A 27,927-nucleotide genomic window follows, 5' to 3' on the forward strand; every position below is an offset into this window, starting at 1 on the left:
ACTTGCTTCTAGAGTTTGATTGGTGTCTTCCTAAAGACTAACTTGCTTCTAGTGTTTGATTGGTGTCTTCCTAAAGACTTACTTGCTTCTAGTGTTTGATTGGTGTCTTCCTAAAGACTTACTTGCTTCTAGCGTTTGATTGGTGTCTTCCTAAAAACTTCTTTGCTTCTAGCGTTTGATTGGTGTCTTCCTAAAGAATTACTTGCTTCTGGTGTTTGATTGGTGTCTTCCTAAAGACTTACTTGCTTCTAGCGTTTGATTGGTGGCTGTCCCATTGACCTTCTCGCCGTTCCGCCTCACCAGGATTGTGTAGTAAGTGTAAGGCTGTAGCCGTGTGCAGTTCAGCTCTCGTAGGGTGGTATTACCACAGTATGTTACCGTCTTCTTGAGCGAGCGGTACACGTGATACAGCTGCACGCGGAGGTCCTCCACCTCTGTCCACGTGACACGGAGAGCAGTGGAAGAGAGAGGCGTCACACGGACATTCTTGACAGGCTTTTCTACATCTAAACAGTAGACAAGAAGTTAATAAAGAAGGAGAAAAGCATTGGAAGAGCAGTGGAATTGATAAAGGATATTCTTCACGGGCTTTTCAACATCTAGATAGGAAATAATGGACGTCAGCAAAATGGGGGAAGGTCCAAAGAGCAGAAAAAGAGGGTTGGTTTCAAGGACATTTTCCAGGTCTATTCAAAAGGTAAAGCACTCGAAGAGCAGTAGAAGAGATAGCACACATATTTTACGGGCCATAGGATCTCAGTTGAGAGGAGAGTAACCCTCGAAGAAGGGCTAACCACCCTAAACAAACTGAGTAAAGATAAATTAAAAAGGCATTCTAACAAACCTCCTGAGATGGGTATAAAGATAGACTCCTCGACCCCTGGTCCATTGTCGTGGTTCTTGTTCCTCGCGGTGACCTTCACTATGTACTGCTTGCCCGCCTCAAGTTCCTTTAGCAGAATGGACGTGACATTCGCAGGCCTCACCTCCTTATAAGGGTAGGGGCTTCCCGCACCGTAACGAATCACGTAATCTGTCACGCACACGCGGCCAGCGTTACGAGGCGACTGCCACTGGACATGAAGGATGCGCTCCGTCTTCAAAGGGAGGGTGACACGGAGGTTTTGAGGTGCGCCGGGAGGAACGGTTTCTGTACGAAAAAATGGTGAGATAGGGCTGATTCACACGTCGCGCTTCTGAATGGTCAAATCTAATAGTTCTCTCTAGCATTGATTTGTCACATTTGAACATTACATTGAACATACATTATAGACATTTAGCACCGCGTTTTTTTTTCTCAGAAACGGCAAACGTCAAACCTCTGGGTGTCACGTGACACGGCCTTGCGGCCAAGTTTGCAGTCTGCGTTTTGCGCTTTGACCTCAAAAGCACCGTCTAGCGGTAAGTGATTTACCTCAGCAGTTTTCCCCTCAAATATTCTATGAGCTCACGTCTGAGACCATGAGTTAGTGTTCTCAATTATTTGACTCTTGAAATAACATGTTTTTATTGACAATTTGCACAATTACTAATACTTTTGGCACGGTTGAAGTCGAGCGCGAAATTGCGATGCTAAATGTCTCCGTCTGTCAAAGCGGCATAGGGTACACACGCACTAGTTATTTTACAGCTTGTGTGTACTTTTTCCTGGTCCACAATAAACATAACAGAGGCAGCCTCTATCTGACCCGAGGAAGGTTTGTGTTGTTACCTGTACACTTGGTGATGTTGGTGTTACCGGTGACAAGATCTGTGAAGTCCCCAAAGCCCGAGGAGGTTCCAGCTGCTATGCGCACTTCATACTTGGTGTTGGGCTGCAGTCTGGTGATGGTGCGGTCAAGTACATCTCCCTGAAGAGGCAGCAATGGTATAATGATATAACAACAGCGGAAAAAACTATCATTACAACAACAGTGAAAAACAACAATTTCAACAAAAACTAACAGTGAAAAATAACAATTAAAACAAACAACAGCGGTAGCAACAATGACAAAAACAAAATAACAAACCCACAACAAAGCAAACAACAACGATGGCAACAATAACAAAATAAACAGCGGCAGCAATAAAACTATTACAACAATAGAAAAAGACAAGAAACACTGATAGCAACAATAATAAAAACAAACAACAATACAAACAAATAATCAACAACAGCAGCCACAAAAAATGTTGGTGCCTACAAACATATTTTGTAGAATTTTGCAACAAAAATTACAACAGCAATGCCAAGAAAAAAAACAAGAGGAAATGTAGAAATCCCTCACCAGTTCGACTCTATTGAACATTGTCTTGCCAGAACGTCTGTACTCCAAGGCGTATTTGATGATTCTCCCATTGGCCAGGCTATGATGTGGGGGGTTCCAAGACACTATCAGGGCCGTACCACTCTGGGCTGCTTGCAGTGTCAAACCTGTTGGTGGGCCTTTGGGAACTACAGAGAAAACACAAGTCAAGTTATATTGGCAGATAAGAGAAAAATCTCATGAGTAATAATTATGCTATCATCAGAATAAAATCCAGACTCAAAGATGGTGCAATAGGATTCTGTTTTTAGACTTGCTCAATGGAAAATAAAACCAATGAAAGTTTATCAAAGATGTTTCAACAGGTACAGTATGAACACGCTTTAAGGAATCTATACTTTTCAATATTATTGATGAGGTTTTTTGTCATTTTTCACTTTTCCAAGACTCGATGTATTGTATCTCATTTTTACTTATTACTGTAGCTATATTATGTCAAGCACAGATTAAACTTAATTATTGCATAAGTGCTTATATAGCATTTGTAGGGCCAGATCAACTGGTCCTGTTAAATGCCAAATTTGCCTAACAGACTGTAGAGACTCACTTCCTCCCAATGTAAATACAGTAGTGGTTGCCGCAATGCCGCGAAGCCCAGCCTTAGAGACGCCATACACAGTAATCTCGTATTCAGTGTAGGTCTTAAGGAAAGTAATGGTTTTCATCAGCTGTTTGATAACCTGGGATTTCTTGACAGTTGCCCCAACCTCCTGGTACTCCAGCACATATTGGGCAACTTCTTCACTACTGCAAGATGTAAGAATAGAATTTGTTTTCTTGAATATCTAGCTAACTGATATTACAGTAGTTGAACTTATATAGATAAGAACAATAACTGTGGGGCTCTGCAAGTAAAGTACATATCTAGTATATGGTTACATCAAGCCTAAAAAGAATGCAATAGTGCATTTTTGCCTCAATCCCTCAATTTGTCTTATTACTGTGCAAAATAATAATGCAAATTCTGTAATGTTTTAACCCCAAAACCTTACCCCTCTAAAGGTGCATTCCACTGGACCTTGATAGAGGAGGACGACAGGGGGACGGCTACTAGCGATCTTGGTGCTTTTGGTACACTGGCAATGGGCGCTGTTCTTCCGCTTGCACTCTCGGATATTCTGCCTGTTCCATATTTGTTACGAGCATACACCATGAAGTTATAGTCCGTGTCAGGTTTAAGGTTGTCTATCTTCACCCTTAAGGTATCTCCAGACACATTGGTCATCTTGACAATACCTGTAAAGATGCAGCACGACCCTGATTCATACTTTTACATTCACACAGTATTAGTCAGAAGCTTGGTCTTATAAAATGAAACCGTTCATTTAAACAATGCTTACTTTACTAGCTCTGCTTTTTGATAGAGTGTAATTCATATCATAACAGCACTTGATTTAAAAATTGAAACTAGAACATTGTAAAGAAATGTCGAAATAATTAGAGTCTTACCTATTCCACCTTTTGAAAGGGTGAAAAACATGTTATATGACAGCACTTTGCCATAAGTGTTCTTTGGTGGAATCCATGTGACTTCTATCTCAGAGTCCGATATGGTCCTAGCCTGAACATTTCGTGGTGGGTCAGGAGGTCTTTGCGGCTCAGTAGTGGTTGGGGGTGGTGTTGGTGTTGTTGTAGGTGGTAAGGTGGTGGTGGGAGTCTGTGTTGTTGTAGGTAGCCTTGTTGTCGGTAGAGGTACTCCTATAGGATAGGTAAATCACAGAGACGAATATAATATATATATAACAGATTTTTACAAATTTCCAGCTCTGGATTCTCATTTTGGCATGTTTACAACTTTTAGTATTGGCTGTATTATAAGAGTATTACAAGTAGGACAGTAGTTTACAAACTCTAAAGGCCTGGCTAAACTAGGTTACATGTCGAGCACGACATGTAGCATGCAACATGTCTCTTATTTTAGCCACCCAAAGAGACATTATAGCACACACCAAATCTTGTATAAGCAACAAAGAAATGTTTCTCAGATAGTTAAAAAACATTTTTGTGTCGAGCTCTAAAAAATTTGTCGTGCAATACGTTTTTGGCGGTGGTTAAACTAGGAAACATTTAGGAGACATGTTGCATAGTTTAGCCAGGCCTTAAGTCTAGGGTGTACACAGCCCTGCCTACTGAACCTATCCTGTATTAAGATGGGTGTTACCTGTCTTGTACACTGACAGCTCAGCAGATGCCTGTATGCTCCCCAGACTGTTGGTGGCAAAACACTGGTACATTCCCATATCAGAAGGCAACAGATCCTCCACCTTCAGAAAGCCATCTCCTACTTTGGTAAAATCAGTGCTACCAATCTTATAGCCGTTCTTTGACCAGTAAACGTTGGGTTTGGGGTTGCCATCAGCAGTACAGTTAAAGGTCACAACAGACCCAGTGTATGCATTGTGATCTCTGAGCCTCTTGATAAAAACTGGTGGATCTGAGGGTGCAAAAAAAAGGTTATGTTTAAAGGATACTTGTACACATCACAAAGTAACTGGTAAAATATCTTATTTAAAGACTGGAGATTGTGTCACTTGAAAAGGCTACATCTTTGGTTGAGTACAGTAGTTTGCTTGTGGAATTTTGTATCTCCTGTTAAAAGGGTGAATCGGTGAAGTGAGAGAGAATAATATAAAATTATTATAAACTAAATAGGCTAGAGTCCAGAATTGGATCCTCTAATGGAGGATTGTTGGGTAAACTTGAGGCCATAGAAAATGCTTCAGTCGGCCAATATTTACGGAGCAACCAGTACAACCCTTAACACCTAAAAGTGTGTGTGGAATATTTATTCTCTTTTGACGAATCTGACGCGAGAATTCACTAAGACTGAGACTTGTTGTGACATGTTTTTAATTGACCAGCTACCAATTACCAATTATTTGGGTAGCTATAATAGTGATATTGTTGATAGAATGTGTTAAATGACAAAAAAAGACAAAAAAACTTGGATGCATATTTCGAGATTTCCTCACATAATTGGTTTTCCAATAATGAATGTAAACAATAACAAGGTGTGGCTGAATAGGGCCCTTTAAGTTTTCAAACTTACAGTTCACTTTGAGCCGTGTCTCAGCTGAAACAGGTTGGCTCCCAGAACTTGTTGCTTCACACTTGTAAGTCCCAGCATCTGAGGGCACCACTTGCATGATCTCAAGGTTACTCTCCCCAATGATTGTCACCCTGCTATCATATGTAACTATCTGGCCATTCTTGTACCACCTCACAACTGGCTTGGGGCTACCTTTAACAGCACACTCTAGTACAGTGTGTTTGCCTTTGATTGCAACTACTTTGCTTGGAGGTGTAACAACAAAATCTGCCCTTCGAGGGTTGCCACGATCTGAAAAGATCATGTGAAAGAGAAATGATACAAACGACTCTGTATTATTAAACACAAGATAACACATGCTGAGAGTTTCGTCCTATATAGATTAGTCAGCTTTCTTGCTAGACTTTTTGATTGACGTTATTCTTTAAAAATAAAAAAATTTTGCTGGATTCTTTACTGAATTACGCGCTAAATTACACGGAATATCAACTGTTACGCCCAAGCGACATTTTGTACTGAAGAAAAGCACAAAATAACTTGAAAAAGGTTTTTTTTTTGCGCGAAAATATCTTGGCCACAAGCCAATTAAAAAAGGTATTTTATTATTAGTCCTAGGCCTTCGCGGCTTAGCAAAGAACGCCTACTCATTTTTTTTTCGAAATTCAGTTCGAAATATCGCACTCTTACGAAGAATATCTGTCTTTTTTCACAAGAAATAAGGTTAAGAACCCTAAAAGAACGCATCAGCTGAGCACTTAAATGTTTTGTCTTTCAAAATTTAGCTAAATTACGCGGATTACGCGAAATTTGTGGATTACGCGGAGAAAGCCAAATTACACGCTTCCGCACAAGCGCGTAATTTAAGAAGCCCTGTATGAAATACTACAAGTAAGAAAAGTGTTAGACTCCTGGTCATGCAAATAAGGCTTACCTGGAATTACAGTTAGAGTAGCATATGAGCTTGAGTGTGTCCTTTTGGTTACAGGGTTCTCAGCTGTGCACTTGTATTCACCACCATCATCCAGCTGTACATTACGAATCTGTATTACTCCCCCAGGCAGTAATGTCACTTTGCTGCTAGGGGTAAGTGCTATTTCACTCCCATCCTTTTGCTTGAATTTCCATTGTATTATGGAATCAGGAAGAGAATGCCGAACTTTGCAGAACAATCGTGCCACATCACCAAAAATAACCTGACTTGTCACAGGTTCTATTGTGATTTTTGATGATAAGCCTTTAACATAATAGCACAAACCATGAAAATACAGCATGCAGATCAAAGGGGTTGGGGCACGATCAAATAATAAAAACACAGAATAAATAGAAACTCTGTATTTAATGTGCAAAAATCTTTGTAAAACTTTAAATGTCTCATATTTATTGTATCAATGTCATTATTGCATTGCATCTACAGTAACCTCTGAATTTTTTTTTTATTTATTTTGCGTATAAATAAAGTTGCTTTGATTTCTTAAAGTACTGTATTAGGCCAATTAAAAAAAGACATGTTTATCATCCCCACCCGCATCCTCTTTTGAGGCTGCATCAATATTTTATTTTATTTTTTATTTAGGTGTTTCTGGTGCTTTTTTATTGTATGTTCCCATGAAGTTCTAATTTCCTGTGTTTGCGGTGCCTGGGCACTGAAATAAAGGCAGACGTTCCCCTTTCAAGGCTTCTTACAATTTTTTTCACCCGTTCACTTTGTGAATTATAAGAATCTCTGATAAACCAGGAAAAAAATAATAATAATAAATAAAAAGGGTCGCATGCTCCCTATTTTGATCTTATCAGGACAATAAACATTTTTTTATTTTTACTTGGCCTTATGTTTTTTTTCATGAGATCTTTTTCCCATGCTCTTTTTTGCATACATGAGAAGAATTGAATTTTTTTTCAAATACCTTTTATAAACTAAACACAAATCATATAAATGAAGAAATACTTCTTTTACCTCTCCTATGTCAGGGCTGTAGGATGGGGTGGAGTACTGGGGGCATGTGGCGCCTCAAAATTTTCAAACATTATAAGGAAATGACCAGTATTTTCTTAATGTTTTTGTAAGTTCCCCTCAATATTTCAAGCCATGCTACAGTTCTGTATCTTAATGTACTGTAAGTAGTCAGCACAGCTGTTATAGTATGGAGGGATATTTTTAAGACAAATGCTCATGATCACTTACTGAAGTTTACAAAAAATCAAAATGACTCACCTGCTACTTGTAATTTGACTATTCTGCTTCGTATTTCATAGTCCAAATTATTGACTTGGGAGGAAGCCACACACTGGTAAGTTCCCTCATCTGGTTTACTACTCTTAGTATGTTCAATAGTTATAAAAAGTAGTGATCCATCAGGTAATATTTTTCGCCGTTTATCACCTGCTAGGTTCAAGTCGTTGCCATTATGTCTCCATGATATCCTTGGAGATGGCAATCCCCCCGCTCTGCATTTAAGTAATGCTTGTCTGTTCTTTTTTACGACAATATCTGAAGGTTCCTCTAGAAAGAATGGAGCTAATTGTGAAGATGTTACTGTGGAAAAAAGAAAGAAAGAAACCAAGTCAATACTTCATTCATAGCATTTGTACACCCACATAGCTAGGATTTTCCTAGGGGAGGGGAGGGTTGTAAAAATGTAAAATCTGCTGATTCTTGAATAAGTTGGAAGGGGGTGCATGCCCTATGCGCTAATCCTTAGTCATGCACCTGAGACAAGTCACACTTTCATTAACATATTTTCCTCTCAGACTAATTTCTCCTTTCTCGCCACTCTCAGCTAAAAATGCTTTTTTTAATTGATCTCCCCCCTTTTCTCTGCAGCAGGCCTGAAAAAACGGAAAGTTGCTGTTTATCAATCATCTCCATAGATCTTCACTGATTATGACCTAGTTGTCAGATGAATTATGAAAAACATCCCTTCCTGGGCGGGAGTAGGGAAGCCTGTCATGATAATATTTGTGTAAATTTGTAGTCTTTGACCCACAAATTACCAAATTATAGTTGAAAATATGGAACCATCAGAGCCTTTAAATCATTTCAAATTGAACAATGCAAATGCATTTCTGATTTGATAAAGAACAGAAGTAAATGTATCAAACATATGTTTTAAAAATTAATATACAAAAAGTGCATAGTCCCCTATAAAAAAACTAAATTAAGTGGATTTGACTGTATGTTTAACAAGAAAACATTTTTTCATGCCCAGGCATATTTTCCTAGAGAAAAAACATTTAGAAACAAAACAAAGATAAGAGTAGATACATAACTGTGCTAAAGGAGATTTCCCTGTTACTATGAGAGCCTTGTTGGATAAAAGCCAATGATAAGCAATATTACTTTCTAAGCACAGGAAGCTGAAGTCAAAATAAATGAAACATAGCTATCAAGTTGTTCATTATTGCAAAAAGCCAAACAGAGAAGGCTCCTAGTGCAAAACATCTCAAGGCAAACTAGATAAAAAGATAACAATATTGAGTTATAATATCAGTGAGATTTCTGTAGTTCCCATAGACTTGGTGACTCCTTAGCAGGAATTAGTGTACATGTAATATACAGTAGCAGCCATCATGAGAAATGTGGCTGGTTTATAAATCACTAGGGAAAATACTTAGCCAAGACTAATCTATGGCCACAGACACATACAAAAATCTGTCTTGTTGCTAGTACCTTATAAGCCAGGAAATCACATAAATGCAATTTTTCAAGGCAATGAGGGATGTTGTCTGCTGAAAGTGATTTAGATTGCACATTGGTGATCTGCTCTGCTTCTGTCAGTGGTAACAGCTGATACATGTTGATCTATCCACGCTTGACCCTTTGTGTTAGATCCCAGAGCTAAAGCATGGCTGTGTGCTTTACTCCAGAGATTTGGTTTTGTTAAATGATACACAAAGTTGAAAAACCTAGCATCCTCTATAACAGATATCATTTAGGTGTTTGAATTCAAAAATGAGAAATTCATAAGAAAGAGGGTCTAAAATAAAATCAGATCACTTCTGGTGAAGCACACATAAAATGATAACATCTATAAGGACTATTTCACTCCTGCTATAATGAGAGCTCATTCCAAGATTTCATCTATCTTTTTGATATAGAATTAGAGATGTTATCAAAAGAAGGAAGCAATTTATTAGCCACAACTCATAGTTATTACTAGACCATTGTGGTGCCAATTTTAACTTAAGAATATTCAAACAAACAGCCTCAACACAGTCACTGTCCATTGTAGGTTGGCGTTAAAGTAAAAAAAATTGTTTTTGTTTTGTCTAAGAAACACAGCATTTGAAAAGAAAAACTGTTCTATGCTACCACCTAAAAACATTCAACAATAGAGAGCTTTTATTTTATAATTTAAAAGTAGACAACACCAGTTAGACAGTACCAGCTAAATACTCAACCAGTTAAGATTGAAAGTTGTTGGTTCTTATTATGACAGACCACATGGGAACCATAATTTTGTTCTAATGTTTGCTCAAAGGCTGGTGGCCAAGAGCTCTCACATTTAAAGACAAAGATACGAGCCTACCACTAACAAGTAAAAGCAAAATCCCCTCTAGCTTCTTAAAGGATTTGATAACTGAGATTATCTAACAGTCACAAAGCCTTTGCAGCTTAACAAAACACAATACTATAGCGTAAGAGAATGATGGGTTGCAAGCATTTAAAGTCACAAACCAACACTTATGAACATTTTCTTTAATATTAGAAAAAATTCCTATAATACCAGTAATGATTAAACAGTAGGGTTAAACGTGATTAACAGTGGGAAAGCCCTTGTTATTAGTGTTTGGCAGAAGGAGTGAACCTATTTCTAGCAAAGAGAGACAGCAACGAAAATGAGAAGCTGCCATAATTTTGCCCCCTGCAGCAATAAGTTTTGCTTGGTGGTTGAAGTGCAATAAACCATTGAGATCAGTATGATAGCAACAAAGCATAGACTTTTGTTTATATAAAGACAAGACCTCATGCTAGTGACAGTAATAATCAGTTTAGGGTATAATGAATGGAGGAAATTTTGCAAGGGTTTTTTTTTTAAAAGAAATTATCTCAACATCAGTTGAAAAAAAGAGAATAGGCATTGGAATAGTAATTGAGTTAACGAATACTAACTTCTTTGTCAATGAGAATCTGAAATTTTTAAAAAATGAGAATTCAGTGTGCAATCAAATTATCTAAAAAGTAGATGTTTACTCGGGAGAAGTAAAATCTATAAGGAAAAGTAATATAGAAATTTCGTTAAACCTAAAAAAAATACCCTAATCAAATTTCCTATAACATACCAACCACTGGTATATATTTAGGCGACGTTTAATACTAATAGATGCACTCATTTTAAAGCAAACCCCTCGGGTAAAATAGTATATAAAAAAGTAAGTAATAAAGTATAATAGTAATAAACAGAGTCACATTAGTGACAAATTTCAACTTGTGATGTTTTGACGATGTTATCCTATAAGCGATTTTAAATTAGAGTAAAATCCACTGATTGCGCGAATAAAACGTAAAGAAAAGTAGTATTCAGTAACGTTAGATATAATTCAGAAATATGAACTTCAACTTGGATACCGAATTCGATAATCGCATAAAATATTAGTAAACCTGAAATAAGTTTTAGCGTCTAAAATGCAAGCGAAAATAATTATGCACTGCAAATGCATTGTGGTGGAAAGTTTCTTTATGTTTACACACACACAAATATATATATATATACCACACTAAAAAATAAAACGGAATAGAATCAGACTAGTTTTGGCTTTTGTTGAGGTGTAATAACGAATAAGTTATTGGTGATCGTTGAATGGCATTTTAGTGGAAGTCATACGCAAGATTGAATCAAGGTAAAAACAAACTTTATGGGTTAAGACCTAGAAACTATAGAAGCTGTAAGCATGTTTGAAAAGCCACGATTTTGCTGAGATAGCACACTTATTTGAGAACAGATATCACGCAGAAAACTTACGCTAATCGCGCCAAAGATTAGAGTAAACAGCGGCTTTTTTTCCTACGCAAGTTTACGTTCAAAAAAAGCCGAGAGACTTAACAACGTATTGCCTTAGAAATAAGGCAAACACTAAACGGATGTTATAGTTTACCAAAGGAAATCTATTTTTCTCAGGAATACCGAGGCTGTAAAATTATAAGTTCTACAGGAAGGGAATGAGGCGTCGTGACTTTTTGTGAGAAATCACTTCCGACATAAAGGCCACCGCGAGCAATACAATAGAGCAAAGAAAACACTCCCAACCCCCTCAAATAATAAGGACATTAGAGAATCCTTAATTTCATGGTTACTTGTCTCAGCATTATGTTTAAGATTTGGAATTTTGATCCGTAGTAACTGATCGCGTTTGTGATCAAACCACGGGATGATCGTTTATTTCGGTGATTGTCCTGCCTGCAAATATCACACACAAACTCGCACGTTCTAGAGTACCGGCGCGCGGTCGCGGACTCTCTAATTGGTTTGTAAAGAGAATAAAAAGATGTGGTTGGTTTCTCGGGTATCCATACAGCTTTTGCCAAAAGATCAGCGTCTGAATTGAAAACTAGTTCACTGGATCGGGACGTATATATGATACCCCTATAATTCAGCGGCAGCTAAGTATGCGATGTGAAGAAGTGAAGCCTGGAGCATTTCATTCACCCACCTTTCAAAGATAAAAACACGATCGACGTGAAGAGCAGAGAGACGTAAAGTCTTCCACAATATAAAGACATCCTATCACAGGCCACACGAGTGATTTCAGGACTTCAAGTCAAGTAACAGTGCTAAAAAGGTCCAAATACAGGGCATTGCTGGAAGTAGCTCCTCTCTTCATAAATGAAATGCTTCATGTATGTTATGCATTGGACGTCACATGTCAATCAATTGAATAGACCAATCAGATCGTGGATTGATGCCCTGGGGTCCGAAAATGACCTCTTCTATTTTTGAATATCTTTTAACTCAATCTTCGAGCTAATAGCTTTTCTTTTATCTTTTACAAGGCTCTGGAAAGATGAGGTATTTACCGTTTTTTTTAGTTGTTAAGGATGGTATTAGCACTATAAACTTCTAAAGATAGGTTGCTGTCACGAAATTTCTTCTCCCTCTTTCCTTACGCAAACTAAAATGTCGAGGTATGATGTCTTTACACAAAAACAAAGAAAATCTTTTAGGAGTAATAATGTAAATTGCGAAAAAAACGAAGCAAATAAAATCGACGCGAGAACTAAAGAGCTTAGCAAATACAACCGACCAACTTCAATTGTTTGCAAGCCTCTAAAACATGTATAAGTCGAAAGGAAATTTGACGGCGTGTCGTCACTTTACGCCAATAATAGATTATTTCTATCTTCACCATTTGAATTTTAAGATAGCTTTTGTAGTGGTAAAAAAGTCGCTGATGATAGCTTTGCAATTAGAAGGATATAATAGCCCGAAAAGATCTCTCTTCTAAATACGTAATGCGCCCGCAGCCCTACCTATTGGAGGAAACTTCCCCCAAACCAATATCTGATGGCAGAACTAAAAGAACACTGGCAAGCTTTATTCATTCTACATCCGTCTCCATTTGCAAGAGACTACAGATTTCAAGCAATTTATTCCCCTGGATTTAATAAAACTTCGGTGGAATAAAATAATGAAATAGTCGGAAGTACTTTGTTTCGCTTGATGCTCTAGATCCATGCTTTTAATAACCCGTCTGTTCCCTTGTTAGCCATAAGACCCAACCCCCTCGTTTACAACCCTATATACGATAGAGTGAAACAAGTGATAAGAAAAAAAAGCGAACACGGAGCGGAATAACATTGCAGCCGCATAAAGGCCCGAAAGCCAAAAGGGTTATTAAAACTTATAATAAAATTATCATTTATTGGAGGTTTTATTGTTTGATATCCGCTTTCCATACACACAAATTTAAAACGAGCAAAGATCTGCACGCACAAATTTAAAGTTCTATCTCTCTCTCTTTAAAAACATGTTACAGCACACAAACGCTTATACAAGGAAAAACTATAGTTTAACAAACGAAAAATGACACTTCAACATTCAAACCACTGTCAATATTTGGTAGCAATTTGGACCACAGTTTCATTTATTAGCTGGTGTCTTTCAGATCTCTATCTAGCATCGGTTTAAAAACCACAGGAGTTCGTATCTGAGAATAGCGGTCACACTCGATTAAGTGTTGCACTTTTGATCTTGCGCTTTTGCATTCTTTTGCATCACGTAGCCAGAAAACGCCCTTAATCAAAAGTCCGGAAGAAATTGATACACTATATAGTCACGATGTATGTTATGTAGAAAATCCCAATTAGTATATTGATGCGTCATGGCATCCCTCCACGTAATAACCTTCGGCGCAGAAAAGGAGTTAAAATGAAAGCTTTTGAGAGGTACTCGACACAAAGTAGTGTTTTTGACAGGTCTTGGACGACACGACGCTGTTGAGGCAGTGTCAACCAGAGAGCAGAATTTTTCAAGAGGATGAGAATAATGTGGTCTCATTTATCGAACATTTCTTCTTATTTATTTTGTCCTGAATAAAAGTGATCGTTTTGTTTCAATGACCGGCGTGTTGCCAGACAATCACTTTTTGTTAGCGGTCCAAGATGTTTTTAAAAATGTAAGAAAAAAGCCATCCATCTGATAGTGTGCGTCGGACCTTGTGGTCTACGTCGACGAATGAAAATGAATAAAAACTTTTAAAAAAGTCAACAACAACGCAGAGTTGTTCTTATGTTTCTAAACACTTGACGCAGTCCTGTAGAGGATGGGTCCAAAGCGCTAGCGAAACTAGGGCGGCCCCGCCTTACTGCAGGCATTTTTTTTCTCATGGCTGTTGACTCGAGACACGATTATTTCAGAGGCCAAATTGAAATAAAAAATAATAATAATAATAAATCGACAGCCATTTGAAGAGCCCCCAAAAAATGTTGTTTGAAAAGTTTATTTCATTCGTTTCTGTTGATCATAACGGTATCGGTAAAATCCTGCTGCTATGTTCTATGCAGATAATTTGAAAGCTGGAAGTAAGTATTTATTATAATTAATAAAGATCAAATTCAATATTTATGTGTGCTACAAACTCGGCCAGCTGGAAAATACCCCTCCCCCCCATGGCCAGAAATATTGAACCAAAACGGGAGTTGGGCCGAGCTTTTCCTATTTTGCATATCCATTGTATTTGCGCGCATTTGATTGGTTCCCGAAATCCACAAATCACGGGTCTTAGACCCGTGAAAAAATGGCGGCTAGACGAGAGAAGGGTTTTTATCGTACGCTTAATTCGATCTCTTCCGTTGATCTTTTTTGCGATCGACCTTTGAAACGAATTCAAGGTAAAGGTCGGCTTTGGGAAGTTGACCGGCTTGTCTTAGAGCGCAAGACCACAGAAGGCAAGGTGAGTTTGACAAAGTTTAACTTACAGGTCACATCGCTCCCGGCCTCGTGTCATCGTATTTTTGTTGGGGTCCGTTGCCCCCGATGGCTTCTTGCTATTTACGATATTGCAGATAAAAATATACTACTCTGCATTCTGATAATCAGCATGAATACCTCGTTTTATGGAAGGGCTTCTCTCCCTACGATGCAACATGGGAACCTGTCGAAAACATGACGTCCGAGTTTGTCCGGTACGTCAGAAGATTCAGAAGCTCAACTCTACTGGGATGCGGACCTACTATTTACCACTAGGGCTTTTTTCACCTATTAGTTTCCAAATTTAAAAAAAATTGAGACTACAGAATAATAAATAATAGGCAAGTTGCATATGTAACAGATCCACAATAGAAAATTGCCTAAAATCTAGCTCAGAATTATTTTCAGATGCTTTACTTAAATCCTCTTGTGTATTTGTCTTTCAGCTTGTTCTACTCCCCACCTATGCCTGATGGAGGTGTCCTTTATTCCAATGTCGCAGTCTTTCGAGCTGAGGTTGAAGTGCTTTTGAAATCTAGGTCAAGGTTACCAGTAACCTTTTATTTCAGGGGAGATGTTTTTAGATATTTATTTAATTTTAATGACTCCAATTGGCATTATCTCGAAAGAGATCAGTTCCCTGCCACATATTTTCCAAAGGGCTGGGATCAGCTGGCTGACATGCATGGACAGGGGATCAAAGTATTTTATCCCATGAAGGTTAGAAGCTTTGTTAGCTTTACAACAAAGAAATACTCCAGACAACCCCTGCCAGTTTTATTACCTAGGGCTTTTCAAGAGAAAGTAACAGTTTCTTTCGTTAAAGTTGCACTTGGTGACAAATAAAGTTAGTAGAGCCTTAATTTGTGTTCCCTCGTCTTCGCTTTATCTTAATTTCCTCTTCCCAATATTGGGCATTTCGTTTGACATAGGGACGAGGGAGTTTCTCCCTGTGCTTTAGCTTGCCCAACCTAAACTCTGCTTGCAGAACCTCACAGGGGTCATCAAGGTGGTTAGATTTCCTCAAAACCACTCTTCTTGCATCATCATTATTTTTCTCCAGACCTATAAAAGTATTTATAGTAAACAAACTTTCAAAACTTTTCACTTTTTGATTTTTACAAAAAATAATATTATTTACCCACCTTGACCACTAAACTGCTTCAGGTTTTGATAGCGCCTTATCATGGCTGGAACATGATAGGCTGCAACATGCATGTAGCATGTCACTCGCTCTTTTTTGTAGCCAAGCCTCACATCACCAAGGCTACCGAATTTGGTTATCCATTCTTTAGCCTGTGGAATTTTTGTTACAAAAAACAGGTATAATAGTTTTGTCAGATTCTATCAAGATCATACTGGTTTTTTTAAATTTTTATAAAACACTTCTAGCTTTACCTCTTTTTGATAGACTTCCATGGATGGTGGTTTCCAGTTAGAAACACAATCAAAATACAAATGGTGGAAATCCTGGAATCATGAAAATACAATTTATATCTCTATAGCTTACTTTTTAATTTTCAGTGAGAATGATTTCAGCATAATTATGCTAAATTCACCTTCCAGATTTCTGCAACCCTAGCAGCTGTAGATGGCTGTGGGACACCAATGAGCTTCTCTGGGAGCTTTTTCAGAAGTTTCTTTCTATCGCTACCCATCAAACTTGTGAAGTCATAGGTACCACTTCCCCTACCATCTGCATTAAGCTTCTCCCACACTTGAAATGATACCCCACACAACCGTATAGTTTGTACTAATTGACTCAGATGGCTTGTGCTTCCTTTGTTTGATCTTTTACTGATCTGAAATATAAAAAAAAATTTCTGCTATGAGTAAACTTTTTTGTAGTGGCATTTCCTAAAGCCCAGTGGCACTTTACATTTTTAAACTTTACTACAACATACTACAATTCCATTGCTAACAGTTTTTCCACTTCTTATAGTAATTGTACATGGACAGTCATTCATGTCCTATATAAGTGCTTTATTTGTCATAAAAAGTATATTATCAGGTAGATTGTATTGACCTTTTCCTTTTCATCCCACTGCATTGCATCTTCTATTGCATTATCTATCAGGATGTCTGTCACCCTCAGCATTAAGTGGAGCTCATCTATTAGTATGTGGTCAGGTTCAATGTTGAATAGGGGTTTATTTACACAGCAGTAATTCTCTCCCTTCTTTCTTTTTCCACACTCAATAATATCCTGTAGGGTCCTGCGTAGTGGGTCCTTCTCATAATACTCATCATCCTTGCTCATATCACCTCTGGGGAAATTACAAAATAGTTACCTTGTATTGTAGGTCACTTAGACCTAGTATTCTTAACAATTTTTACCTGTCTTTCTTGTGAACTTTGCACCAAAGACAAGCATATGCTGAGTTTGCAGCACTCAAACCCATTGTTTGTAAGAGGAACTGAAAAAAAAGAAACAAATTACTAGATTAGTTTTTCTTTTTTAAATGTCACATTCTGCTAAGAACCTGTAGACGACTGTTACCTTATAGTCTCCGCCCAGAAAGAACTCTACATTTATCTTCTTGCCATCAAGTTCTACATAGCTATCATCTTGCACTGCATCAATTTCTTCAAGAACATCTTTCAAGCTCTCTGCTATTGTCTCATACTTCTCTGGACCATTGATAACTGCCACTGTGTGTGTACCTCAAATGTATTTGTAAGATGGTATAAGAAACATTGGAATGTATAGCCTTGTCCCATGTATAGCCAGAGATATAGCATATAAATGAGGTACACATACCTTTCGAGGAAAGCAGATCATCAGGTGCATTCAGTATTGCAAAGCTAAAAAGGGTGAAATTTGAGGAGCGGCTCATTCTGGCCCCGTCACCACTGAGCTTTATCCTGACATGGTCTGTAACCATACCACTTGCTCTCTGTTAAAAGAAATGGGATACCACTTCTATTTTAACTTGGGTATTTATGATTAATAGCAGGCAGTCTATATTTCCAGCAACCAGATTATCTAGTAAATATCATGAGTGCATATGCTTATTTTTGTAAATATCATTACTGTACTGTATGTACAAATCAAGATTTGTTGTTGCATTGATGTTTTCTGGGGTGTGATTTGTTGTTGCATTGTTGTTTCCTGGGGTGTGTGTGTGTGGGGGGGGGGTATCATTTCTTAATACATTTTTGTACATAAATCCTGATTCAAATTACTAACAACTCACCAGACTCTTGATTTGCTCTACCAGTCTCTCCTTGAAAGAGAACTGGGCTCCTGGAACTTGTCCTGGAGTGGGCCTGATGTTGCACTGTTTATTGAGCTCTGAGCGACACTGTTTTATGATATAGCCTCTAGGGAAGCCATCAACTATTCTTGACACCTTTTGGATAAAATCATCCCCAACACCAAATTTGTCCATCAAAAATAGAACACTTTCTACAGTGGCTTTGTTCTTTTCATTAAGTGACAGGTATTGGGCATTCTGGCCTGTTGTTTTGGATCCACCTTGACATGCTGTTGACAAGTCCAGATTGTAGTTTTTCTCATTGACAGAGTCAGTTACTTGGAGAAAATCAAGCTCTAAGCCAAACAATTCTACAAATGCAAGTGCTTTCTCTGCTTTTTTTTTAGTATTTTTATTTTTCGGTTTTTACTTTGTTCGGTCTTTAATTCAGGGATGGGAGTCCCCACATTTGCATCGCATGTTTCCCTCTTCAAGTGCCTAATTTGCTGTCTCAAGGAGTCATTATTACCCTTGAGCCGTTGCACCTCTTGTTTCAAGGCTGTAACTAGTTCATCACGTTCTGCAATGGAAGAAGTTTCCTCGACTCGTTCTTCCACCAAATCCTTTATTTCTACAACTTCTTTCCTCAAGAGTCGGACTTTGCAAGCGCTGGTGCAAAAGTCCAAGCGCTGTTTCACCGATCCCCGTACGTTTAGTTTCTTTTTCTGTGCCGAACTTCTCCTGCATAGATCGTCCAATCTTTTTTCAAGTAAGACGCTTTCTGAGCTGATCTTCAGAGTGGCCTCTATAGACTTGTTTAGCAGGTCGATGTACCGAATGTCCTTCGTTTTGATTAAATACCAGCCAGCAAGGAGGGGTCGCGGCAAAGTTATATAACCGATTACATCGTTTTCTGCAAGGCGTTGCTTGTGCTCGTACCTGGAGTCACTTTCCGTCAGTAAAAACTCAAAGAATGGATCCGTCCTTTGTAATATATCCGACATAGTGTGTTGCCAGGATGAAAACCTACCGGACTGGTGTTTTTGTTTTCTCGTTACGTCGCCATTTCTTTGATTACTCAGTCATTATAAACTGTAAACATTGCGTAGTATTTTTTTACTTCGCGCGTACTACGATGAAACTACAACTTCATTCATGAACTACCCGCCAATGAAATTCCCGCTAAATTTCAAAATGATTGACAGATAAAGCCTGGAGAGGAACGGCCTTTAGCAATACAGGGCTCCCGGCAGTCTTAGACAATTCGTAGCAACATCAACAGCCAGTTTTCAAAGAGAAGGCGCGCGATAAAATGCTTCAACTTTCTCGACAAACGTTCGATTTATCATTCGAATGCCAGGAAACTACGAACAAAACTTCAAGGGAGATCATGCGTTTTATATCGCAAAAACCGAATTACGATGAAGCGGTAAAGACAATCTTCTCGATGAAGACTCAAGGTAAACATGTCTTTATTATGATTCCGATGCAGGTTTTGAGCCAAGAGATGTTATTACTGAGTGCTAGGTTTTATTTCAAGGGTGTCTGAGACAAATTTACGTTATTTTATTCAGATGCATTTAGCGAACAACACAATGAAAACGCTATTTTTAAAACCTACAAAACCGAACTATTTTTTCATTATGTGTCGAACATTATTCTATATCTGTTATGTTAAATCTTTGAAAAATACGATTCCGATGCAGGTTTTTTCATTTTCACATTCGGATACGGTTAAAAATTCGTTTTAGGGTTACGCGTAAGTAATTTCTTAACAAACTTCGTTGTTTCTTGAAAGCCGTTAGTTCAACTTCTGGTTATTAGCGCGCATGCGCGTGGTTCAATATTTCTGGCCATGCATAGATGGCTCGTTTGTATTTGCATTGTTAAACATTTAAGGACCCCCTCTCAATATCCCCCTACCCCCTCAGAGTATTTAATGACCACTCCCTAACCCTCTGGTTTGATACAAAGACAATGAATCAACTGTTTTAGAGACCAGCCGTTAAAAAAACAATAATTTTATCATTATGGAGGATGAAAGATGATGTCTCTTGGAGTAATTAAAAACATTAGGAAATAGATACCAGTATAGCTTGCATTGGCTGCTAAGGGACTGGCTGAAAGTTAATTTGTATAGTGCGTTTATTTGTTTTTAGAAGAGGTAATAATTACACAAAGCACTGAGGTTTGACAAAATGGGAAAAAATGGATTTTTAATGTATATAGATATTGAAAGGATAATAGTAGAACCACATCGATATGCAGGAAAAATACCATGAGCAATTACATGATTAATTTCGTTCCCTTATATTTTTGCCATGAAATTGATAACTTGATGGGCTTACGTTTATTTGAGGTTTAAGAAAGCACGAATGGGGTTCAGATGCCTGGATGGTTAGCGTATGACGAGTAAATATAACAGACAAAATTCAAGGTGAACACACACATTTTATGTGGTGCATTTTTGGTCTTAACAATACAACACTCTGCTTAATTTTAGCGCTTTTAAATTCGCGTTTTTGCTTTCCAAAAATTCGCGAAAAATTAAGACCGAGCGGATCTCGCCGAAATTAAATGGATACACTTTTTTTTATATAAGAAACGTTTTTATAAGAACGTCCAGTCTAAGATTTCACCAAATTTTAAGAACATGCTAAGAACATGCCGAGGCTCAGATGTCAGATATCAGAAAAATATTGCTTTTTTAGCCCTGGTGCCCGCCTGATGCGTTCTAATGCAGAATCATTGTGCTCATAATAACACCCTTATTTATTATTGCTATTGATCATTTGTGTAATTCTCTTCCTAATAATTCATTGGGTATTATATTTCTATATACACTTAAATAAGAACATCGTCAAGAACATATTCAGCCCAAGCAGGGGCGTAGCCTGGTGGCCCGTGCCCCCCCTTCTACCAGCAAAGAATACAAAATGTATGAGACATTATATAAAATATAGGAGAAAATGCCTTGAAAGGGCCTTTTGATCCCCCTCTTGCTAAAAATCCTGGCTACGCCGCTGCCAAGAGAGCTCTCTTGTTTAGCCTTAAAATGCACCAAAAATAAAAACGGGCCAGCTTCATTTGAAAATTAGACGTTCTTATGTGAAAAAGAGTGTATAAAAGAATCGTTAAAGGTTTTATTTAGATCTCCCGTGAGGGCATGAAACAATACTGATATAATGGCTCGAGCAGGGGCGGTGGAAGGGGAGGGCCCCCATTTTTCTGAGAGGATGTTTCTTTATATATGAAGGGGTTTTTTTTAACCAACGGGATTATTGGGAATCTTATGGGGAGCCCCGCGCACCTGAGCGCGTGCCACAGGATTCTCAAATCATTTCCGAATAACCCCGAATAAGAGCCTGCTAGCAGACAGCGCGAAATGTGCCGAGAAGTTTTGTGAAGTTAATGAAGTCAATGAATGAAAACAATCTCGGTTAGCCTTTCGGTACACTTCGTGTCGCGCGCAAATTAAAAACCGCTGTGCATGACAACAGCATATTCAAAAAGAAAATGGCCGCTCGCTGGAAGCTTGTGTGTAACATCGGCGGGCTCACTCTAGGAACTTTATGCACGGTGCAAGCTTTTCGAAAGATACAAAGCAGTAGGTTTACAACTTTCGCATCTGAAAAATGTAGCTATGAGCTTGTTCATGCACAAATTGCCTTCAGGCATGGCGCGAGAACTCCGGTTTACAGGCTTCCAGAGATGGTCGGACGGGGGAAAGGAATTGATGACGTTACTTGGGACAAGGATGTGATTATGGGCGATCTGCCGCAAACAATGATCGAGTTCCGGGTCCGAAATATAGACGGCGGAAATCAGCCGGAGTATTCACCTAATATCAAAAAAGTAAAAAAGTTAAAGGTATAGTACGATATCTGGGTCCTGATCGTAAGATACCGAACCTCTGCTGAGGGCCTATCAGAACACGCGATTCTTTCGATATCAGGGACACCGAGAAAAATAAAATGCCATAACAAATAACTAAACACATTCTATTGCTTTTATAAAATTAAGACAGCTGCAACTTCAAAAATTACGTTCTCACAAATATTTTGATACTTATACTTATATATTGATTATATATGGATATACTTGATACTTATATATTTTTATACTGCGTCAGTAAAGGATTTCAAAGGGCATATGAATCACGCAAAAAAAAAACATCTATAAGTTATATCTTCATGCTCTAATTCATGAAATAAACTTAGTTGGGATGTAAATGTATCCATCTGTGGCGTTTTTTTTCTTCCCAAGAAGCTCAATTTTACGAGTTTAAAGCAATAAAAGTTCGCAGTGACTAACGATCCGGCAGCCGGATGAGGTCCTAAAAAAAACTAATGGTCTCGCAGTCCGAAATGACCCTATGTTTCTAGTTGAATTCAGCTCATATCTATTCCAAAACAAGTAATCTTTGCTGGGAATACCCAAGCACTGTCTTTTGAATAGATTTATTGGGTTTGGCATTTTCTATAAACGCTGTACACAGGATAATTTACTCCCTGAGATTGGCACTTAAGAAAAAGGTTTTTCAGGGAACACCCTGTCCTGGCAAGGAAATTATCCATAATTTAGAATTTTAAGACTAGGCAAGCTTACCTAAGCTAGGAAATGACATTGCATATGGGATGGGTGTCACAAATTGCTCAGGTTTGTGATGGTTATCGAAATTGCATGCAAGGCAGCTCATAGTTTTTTTTTGTAGGTAGAGTTAATCAATGATTTTATGACTGATCAAGATTAACAATATGATAATGATTTCAATTTCCAGGGGGGATGTATATGTGGAGAGCTCACAAAGGTTGGACAACAACAGACTTTTGACCTTGGGAGAACACTTCAGAAGCGTTACGTTGACGACATCAAGTTACTCAGCCCTGTCTTTACACCACATGAGGTCTAGTAAGTATATAAAATGGATTAAATAGAAAGGGGCATTGAGATGAAGCACCTTCCAGCTCTTTATGCTGTTGGGGGCTGCGGAATCACCCTACACCCACCCCTAAGCTGCCTATTTTCGTTTGTTTAGATGGGTATTATAAAAATAGAAATCAAAAAAACTCTTGATGACTCAAGATGAGTGCAACACGTATATATCCTTTGAGGCTAAGGTGGAAACTTCTAGGCCTGCCTAGCACTGATATTTGACAGAAGTTACCTCCTCCCATATGTTGCACTGTGTTGTTATGATAAAAAAAGAGTGTGATTATTCTGGGTTCACTGCTAGATAAAAAAAAATAACTACTGATAAATAATGTTGACTGAACCAATACATTTGTTGTCAAAATCTCTAGATTCTTTGTGGACATTATGATTTATTGACAATTTTAATGGATGAAATAAACTGCCTTGTATGTTCAAGAGCATAGCCTTGTCATTTGAAGTTTGTTAGGCAATTGTTTATTCACCATGTTTATGTTGTCATTTTGTTTAACACTTCCTTTTTTAGCATACGTTCTACTAACGTACCACGCACTATTAAGTCCGCAAAGTGTGTTGTCGCAGGCCTATATGGAAAGGAAAATATCCAGAGTAAGAAAAGATCTAAACACATTCTCTATGCATGCTTTGTTGAAGATGCTATTAAGTAGGATAACATTTTACAACTAATATTTATGGTTTTCCATTCCATGGTGCTCGCGTTCACCACTTGCTGGATAATAGAAATATGAAATGTGTCTTAGCAGCTAGTTTTTTGTCATGTGTTGAAAGAGTTGAGAGCATTAAGAGCCACCACCTGTTAGAATCGGCACAAGCCCAGGATTATCTAAAGGAGTTGTGCAGTGAAGGGGTGTATTATTATAAAACATTGTGTGGAATGTAACTGTGGAATTTAGCTCCATACAGTTTCTTTTAATTTCTGTCTGAAGGAGGAGGGGGACTTGATCTGACACTACAGTAGAAGATACCATATGGACTTGTGTATTATGAAATATGTAATTTGTGGTTCCTGTATTTGTGGTTCCTGTAGGAGTGCTGCATATTATAACCAGAGATGAACGTGAGGACACAATCTTGCCAAACATGTCCTTCTGCCCATTGCTCACTAGATGGCTTCGTAAAATTCAGGCATCATCAATACAGAAGATCAATCTAGAAGGATATGCTAAAGACCACAGCACCATTAGGAATGATCTTGGTATTACAGCAAAGAACTTCTTTTTTGTGTGCTTCAGAGATGTAATGTCTGCAAGAGAGGTAGAGTACACATCTTAATGTTTCTCAGGGCTGGAAATTTTAGAAAAATTGACTTGCATATTCATGGCTTGTTGCAGATATTAAAGCCATGCAGCCTGGTAAATATAAATAAAATGAATAGACTATTAATAAAAAAAACTTGATTTGACTATTTCTTTGTTTATTTGTCCTTTCAATTAGTAAAGGGAAAAAGAAAAAAGTGCTTAATGGGCACACTTGCACTAAATTAAACCAAAGAAGGGCATTTATAAACAAAGGATTCTAGTGGAAAAATGAAAAAAAAAATAATGCAGGCCACACAATAATAATTCTTGAAATAGTATACCCAAAACTACTTCATACATCTATGAAAAATCTTTAGTGCACCTTTTTCTAACTGAAACGTGAAAGACCTCAACATAAGAAAAACTGTATTGTAATTCATTGATAAAAGAGTGTTGTATTTTTTTCCTTTAGGCACATGGTCTATTTGTGGACCCCATTCTGCATGAGTACTGGGACATGATTGATCAACATGCTACTGAAGAGCTTGTTGTAGTACAGTGTGGGAATCTTGGGAAACGTTTTGCAAGGTAACATAGCTAGTGGTATGAAAATGGCTAATTCTTTTTACAGAATTCTACCAGTGAACCACTATGTAAAGCACAATGCCAACAGTGCCAACATCACCACCTAGTGGACTTGCTAGCCCACAATGCAAAAGAAACATTGGCAATCTACTTCACAGTGCCTACCAACTTGTTCTTCCAATAATGTTAGGTGCTTTGGGTTTGGTTATGGACAAAGAGCTAAATCTATAGGATGCATGATTTCCAAAATATTAGTCCCAAGCAATTCTTTTTTGGTCTTTTTTGGTCCGTTGCATCCTTGCGCTGTCTGCTCTTGAGATAATTCCTCTCCTGGCCTGTCATTTATTGTATATCCTATCCTGATCCTCTATAGACAAGACATCATTAAGGCTAGTGTTGGCAAATTCCTGGATGAAATCGTTACTAGGATGAATGACAAGATAAATGGCATCAGGTATTTCTCTTCTATTTATCAAGACTACTTAACCCAGGTCCTGTCATGACTTTAGTTGGGATATTTTGATTTTGGGTTGTTAATTGATTCTCACCAGAGTCTAAACAATAATATCTTTTATAAAAACATAATTAAATATATTATTATAGCTTTGTACTTTTTCAAGACTGTCAACTTTGGAGAACAGCACAGGAATTGTGAACAAACAATCCAATAAAAAAATTCTGTTTGCATAAAATGGATGGTTGCACACAGGGAATTGTTTTGTGTGAACTGTGATATGCATGGTTTATTGATTGACCTTTCAGCCCCAATATTTTTCCTAATTTATTATTTCTTCTTGCAGTCCTGCTCAACACAAAATGTGTCTTTATTCTGTTCACGACACATCCATATCTTGTCTTCTGACTGCACTGGGAGTTTTTGATAACAAGTGGCCAGACTTTGCTTCTGAAGTGGCATTTGAGCTCTACCGAAATCAGGTACAGTCAATTTGTGAGATGAAATAGTATTGTATAGCACAAAATTAACATTGCAAGACATGATCCAAGAATCCAAGAATTTTTTCCTTAAATTCAATAGAGCTTTACCCTTTTGAAGAAAACACATGCTTGTCATTCCAGGGAGAAAATTGAAACCTTGTATTTTATGTAGTTTTGTCATTGATGATACTGTTTGAATAACATACTTGCTCACTCTTCGCATATGTTTTCCCTTTCTTTTTGGAGGATAACAAGTATTTTGTCAAAGTTCTCTACCAAGGAAAGGTACAATGCATTATCCATGCCTTTTGTCAATTGACTTTCTTTATAAGGATATAAGACATCTCTTTTCTTATTCTCATCAGGCACAGCATCTTCCAGGAAACAACACAGACTTATGTCCTTTTGAAAAGTGAGTTGAACTTGACCAAATATTATTTGCTTAGCATCAGGAATAGAGACAATTCCTTGTTCTTAAGTAAAGTTTTACCTTTTATCTGGCTCCTAATGCCCATATTATTGTTAATTTGATTGTTGATGTTTCTACCACAGGTTCAAAGCCCTTCTCGCTCCACAAATGACAAATGACTGGCAATCGCAGTGCATTTATGAAGATAAAGATAGTGAAACCATTATCAAAATCGGTGGAGATGTTTGATATTCTAACTAAATGAAAATTGGTGGAGATCTTTGATAATCTAACTGAATGGAAATTGGTGGAGATGTTTGATAATCTAACTGAATGAAAATTGGTGGAGATCTTTGATAATCTAACTGAATGAAAAGTGGTGGAGATCTTTGATAATCTAACTGAATGGAAATTGCTGGAAAGCTTTGATAACCTTAGTGAATGAAAGTTGGTGGAGATCTTTGATAATTTTACTGAATTAAAATTGATGGAGGTCTTTGATACTCTTACTAAATTAAAATTGATCGAGGTCTTTGATACTCTTACTGAATTAAAATTGGTGGAGACCTTTGATAATCTAACTAAATGAAAATTGGTACTGAGATCTTTGATAATCTTACTGATTTAAAATTTATGGAGGTCTTTGGTAATCTTACTGAATTAAAATTGGTGGAGACTTTGATCATCTAACTGAATTAACATTGGTGGTGATCTTTGATAATCTTACTGAATGAAAGTTGGTGGAGATCTTTGATAATCTTACTGAATGAAAGTTGGTGGAGATCTTTGATAATCTTACTGAATGAAAGTTGCTGGAGATCTTTGATAATCTCACTTAATGAAAATTGGTAATGTTTGATAATCTAATTGAATGAAAACATTGGTGGAGTTATTTGATGATTAGGAGTACATTAGGAGTATAATGGAAATATATCTATTTTAGGAAAGAAATTGTATGAATTGGTAATCTGTTAATATTTGATGTATTTTTTTTTGGAAAGCTATAGATGTATTAATAATTTCTTAGTTTTTTTTTTTTTCTTTAGTGTGTCATGGAGTTGTCTGTTTGTTTTGTATTTTCTGTTAGTGTAGAGAAGATCTTTTTGTAAATAATCAGACGATTCTTAACATTATCCGAATGTTTAAAATATTGTCCAATTTCTAATATATGATGCTTTTTTCAATATTGTATATGAAATTGTGCTGTTTTAAATAGTTTTCTACTATAACGTGGTCTTCGCATTTGGTGGCGTTAAAAGTTAAAGATTATTCTTATACAACTATGTGGATTTTACTATGATAAACAAACAACAAATAGATCTCTTTTTGTTCGGCTCTCCCCTAAAAATCCCCAAATGACATCCCCTTCGTCTCGTTTTGTGCTTTATGTTAATGACACGCTATGACGTCATCTGTAGATTATAGCGGATAGACTGGATGGATGGCGTGCCAGGGAAATCCTTCTCATAACTCGAACCATGCTCCCTCTGTCTCCCGTCCCTTTTGAGTCTTCGGTCACCAGCGATTTTTCCGCGGTTATTTTTCTTGTGCTAGGCTCACCTTTTAAGTCCACGACACACTAGGCGTTTTTATATGTTCGTACCAGCGAATTCTATCGCTGGCTGAAAATAGCCAGGTCTGCTGCCGCGGCAGCGATATAACTGATATCTAGACGTCTGATTCGCCCGATACTGGAGATCGCCATCGATTGAATTCGCTCATATACGATTGAATTCGCTCATATACAAAATCAAAGAGAGCTTGTTCGCGCATAAAATTTGGCTGGAATTCATTAGCCGTAGAAATGTCTGACGTGGTAGAGAAAAGTATAGACTTTCTCAAAGTCCGCT

General features: G+C 37.6%; 3 protein-coding genes and 2 long non-coding RNA genes across 12 annotated transcripts in view; 2 read left to right on the plus strand and 3 right to left on the minus strand.

The window, feature by feature from the left end:
- LOC5512779 (neogenin) overlaps positions 1–12,223 on the minus strand; it is a 46,438-nt gene extending 34,215 nt beyond the window's left edge. For 4 of the 6 annotated variants that reach the window (XM_032382235.2, XM_048725528.1, XM_048725527.1 and 1 more), the window contains exons 1-12: positions 12,004–12,222; positions 7,568–7,888; positions 6,287–6,589; positions 5,356–5,646; positions 4,468–4,740; positions 3,756–4,004; positions 3,299–3,542; positions 2,854–3,053; positions 2,268–2,434; positions 1,712–1,850; positions 845–1,150; positions 243–506 (exon numbers count right to left, since the gene is read on the minus strand). In XM_032382235.2, coding sequence (XP_032238126.2) covers positions 243–506; positions 845–1,150; positions 1,712–1,850; positions 2,268–2,434; positions 2,854–3,053; positions 3,299–3,542; positions 3,756–4,004; positions 4,468–4,740; positions 5,356–5,646; positions 6,287–6,589; positions 7,568–7,888; positions 12,004–12,073 — 2,827 coding nt within the window. In that variant the 5' untranslated portion in view covers positions 12,074–12,222. Of the gene's footprint in view, positions 1–242; positions 507–844; positions 1,151–1,711; positions 1,851–2,267; positions 2,435–2,853; positions 3,054–3,298; positions 3,543–3,755; positions 4,005–4,467; positions 4,741–5,355; positions 5,647–6,286; positions 6,590–7,567; positions 7,889–12,003 lie in introns of all 6 variants that reach the window. The other 2 variants (XM_032382234.2, XM_032382233.2) reach the window with 1 other exon arrangement.
- Positions 12,224–14,463: 2,240 nt separating this feature from the next.
- On the plus strand, positions 14,464–15,080 carry LOC125561334. Its single transcript, XR_007307373.1, has 2 exons — positions 14,464–14,742; positions 14,889–15,080. It is a non-coding gene; the product is annotated as an uncharacterized LOC125561334 (long non-coding RNA).
- A 252-nt stretch (positions 15,081–15,332) lies between these two features.
- LOC125561333 lies at positions 15,333–19,816 on the minus strand. The gene is made up of 10 exons (XM_048725479.1): positions 18,557–19,816; positions 17,957–18,200; positions 17,521–17,656; positions 17,260–17,423; positions 17,097–17,176; positions 16,786–17,026; positions 16,319–16,561; positions 16,158–16,229; positions 15,905–16,055; positions 15,333–15,824 (listed from the first exon to the last, which is right to left on the minus strand). Exons 1-10 carry the CDS (start codon positions 18,958–18,960, stop codon positions 15,619–15,621), a joined length of 1,941 nt encoding a protein of 646 aa, XP_048581436.1. The 5' UTR covers positions 18,961–19,816; the 3' UTR covers positions 15,333–15,618.
- A 1,607-nt stretch (positions 19,817–21,423) lies between these two features.
- Positions 21,424–27,396, plus strand: LOC5512749 (lysophosphatidic acid phosphatase type 6). Of its 3 annotated transcripts, none has more exons than XM_001633041.3 (10): positions 21,424–21,811; positions 22,737–22,867; positions 23,415–23,497; positions 23,937–24,163; positions 24,620–24,735; positions 25,106–25,186; positions 25,533–25,668; positions 25,915–25,953; positions 26,034–26,080; positions 26,221–27,396. In XM_001633041.3, exons 1-10 carry the CDS (start codon positions 21,473–21,475, stop codon positions 26,324–26,326), a joined length of 1,305 nt encoding a protein of 434 aa, XP_001633091.2. In that variant the 5' UTR covers positions 21,424–21,472; the 3' UTR covers positions 26,327–27,396. The 3 variants fall into 3 exon arrangements, with proteins under 3 accessions (XP_001633091.2, XP_032238129.2, XP_032238130.2); XM_032382238.2 differs by having other exon boundaries at positions 21,425–21,826; XM_032382239.2 differs by lacking the exon at positions 25,106–25,186 and having other exon boundaries at positions 21,425–21,826.
- Positions 23,343–27,881, minus strand: LOC125561299. Its single transcript, XR_007307331.1, has 2 exons — positions 27,638–27,881; positions 23,343–24,152 (listed from the first exon to the last, which is right to left on the minus strand). It is a non-coding gene; the product is annotated as an uncharacterized LOC125561299 (long non-coding RNA).
- Positions 27,882–27,927: the final 46 nt, after the last annotated feature.

Source organism: Nematostella vectensis, chromosome 3 (genome assembly GCF_932526225.1).
Source record: "Nematostella vectensis chromosome 3, jaNemVect1.1, whole genome shotgun sequence".
In the NCBI taxonomy this organism is placed as follows: domain Eukaryota; kingdom Metazoa; phylum Cnidaria; class Anthozoa; order Actiniaria; family Edwardsiidae; genus Nematostella; species Nematostella vectensis.

Bases quoted from the DNA above. Each gene is read 5' to 3' on its own strand.
- LOC125561333 (XM_048725479.1), bottom strand. From the start codon at position 18,960: ATGTCGGATATATTACAAAGGACGGATCCATTCTTTGAGTTTTTACTG. The intron at 18,201-18,556 runs GGAAACTTCTTC...TGCCCAATACCT, and splicing joins TTGGTGGAAGAACGAGTCGA to GTCACTTAATGAAAAGAACA. The intron at 16,056-16,157 runs GTAAAGCTAGAA...AAAATTCCACAG, and splicing joins TGGAAGTCTATCAAAAAGAG to GCTAAAGAATGGATAACCAA.
- LOC5512749 (XM_032382238.2), top strand. From the start codon at position 21,473: ATGGCCGCTCGCTGGAAGCTTGTGTGTAACATCGGCGGGCTCACTCTA. The intron at 21,827-22,736 runs GTATAGTACGAT...TTCAATTTCCAG, and splicing joins AAAAAGTAAAAAAGTTAAAG to GGGGGATGTATATGTGGAGA. The intron at 26,081-26,220 runs GTGAGTTGAACT...TTTCTACCACAG, and splicing joins GACTTATGTCCTTTTGAAAA to GTTCAAAGCCCTTCTCGCTC.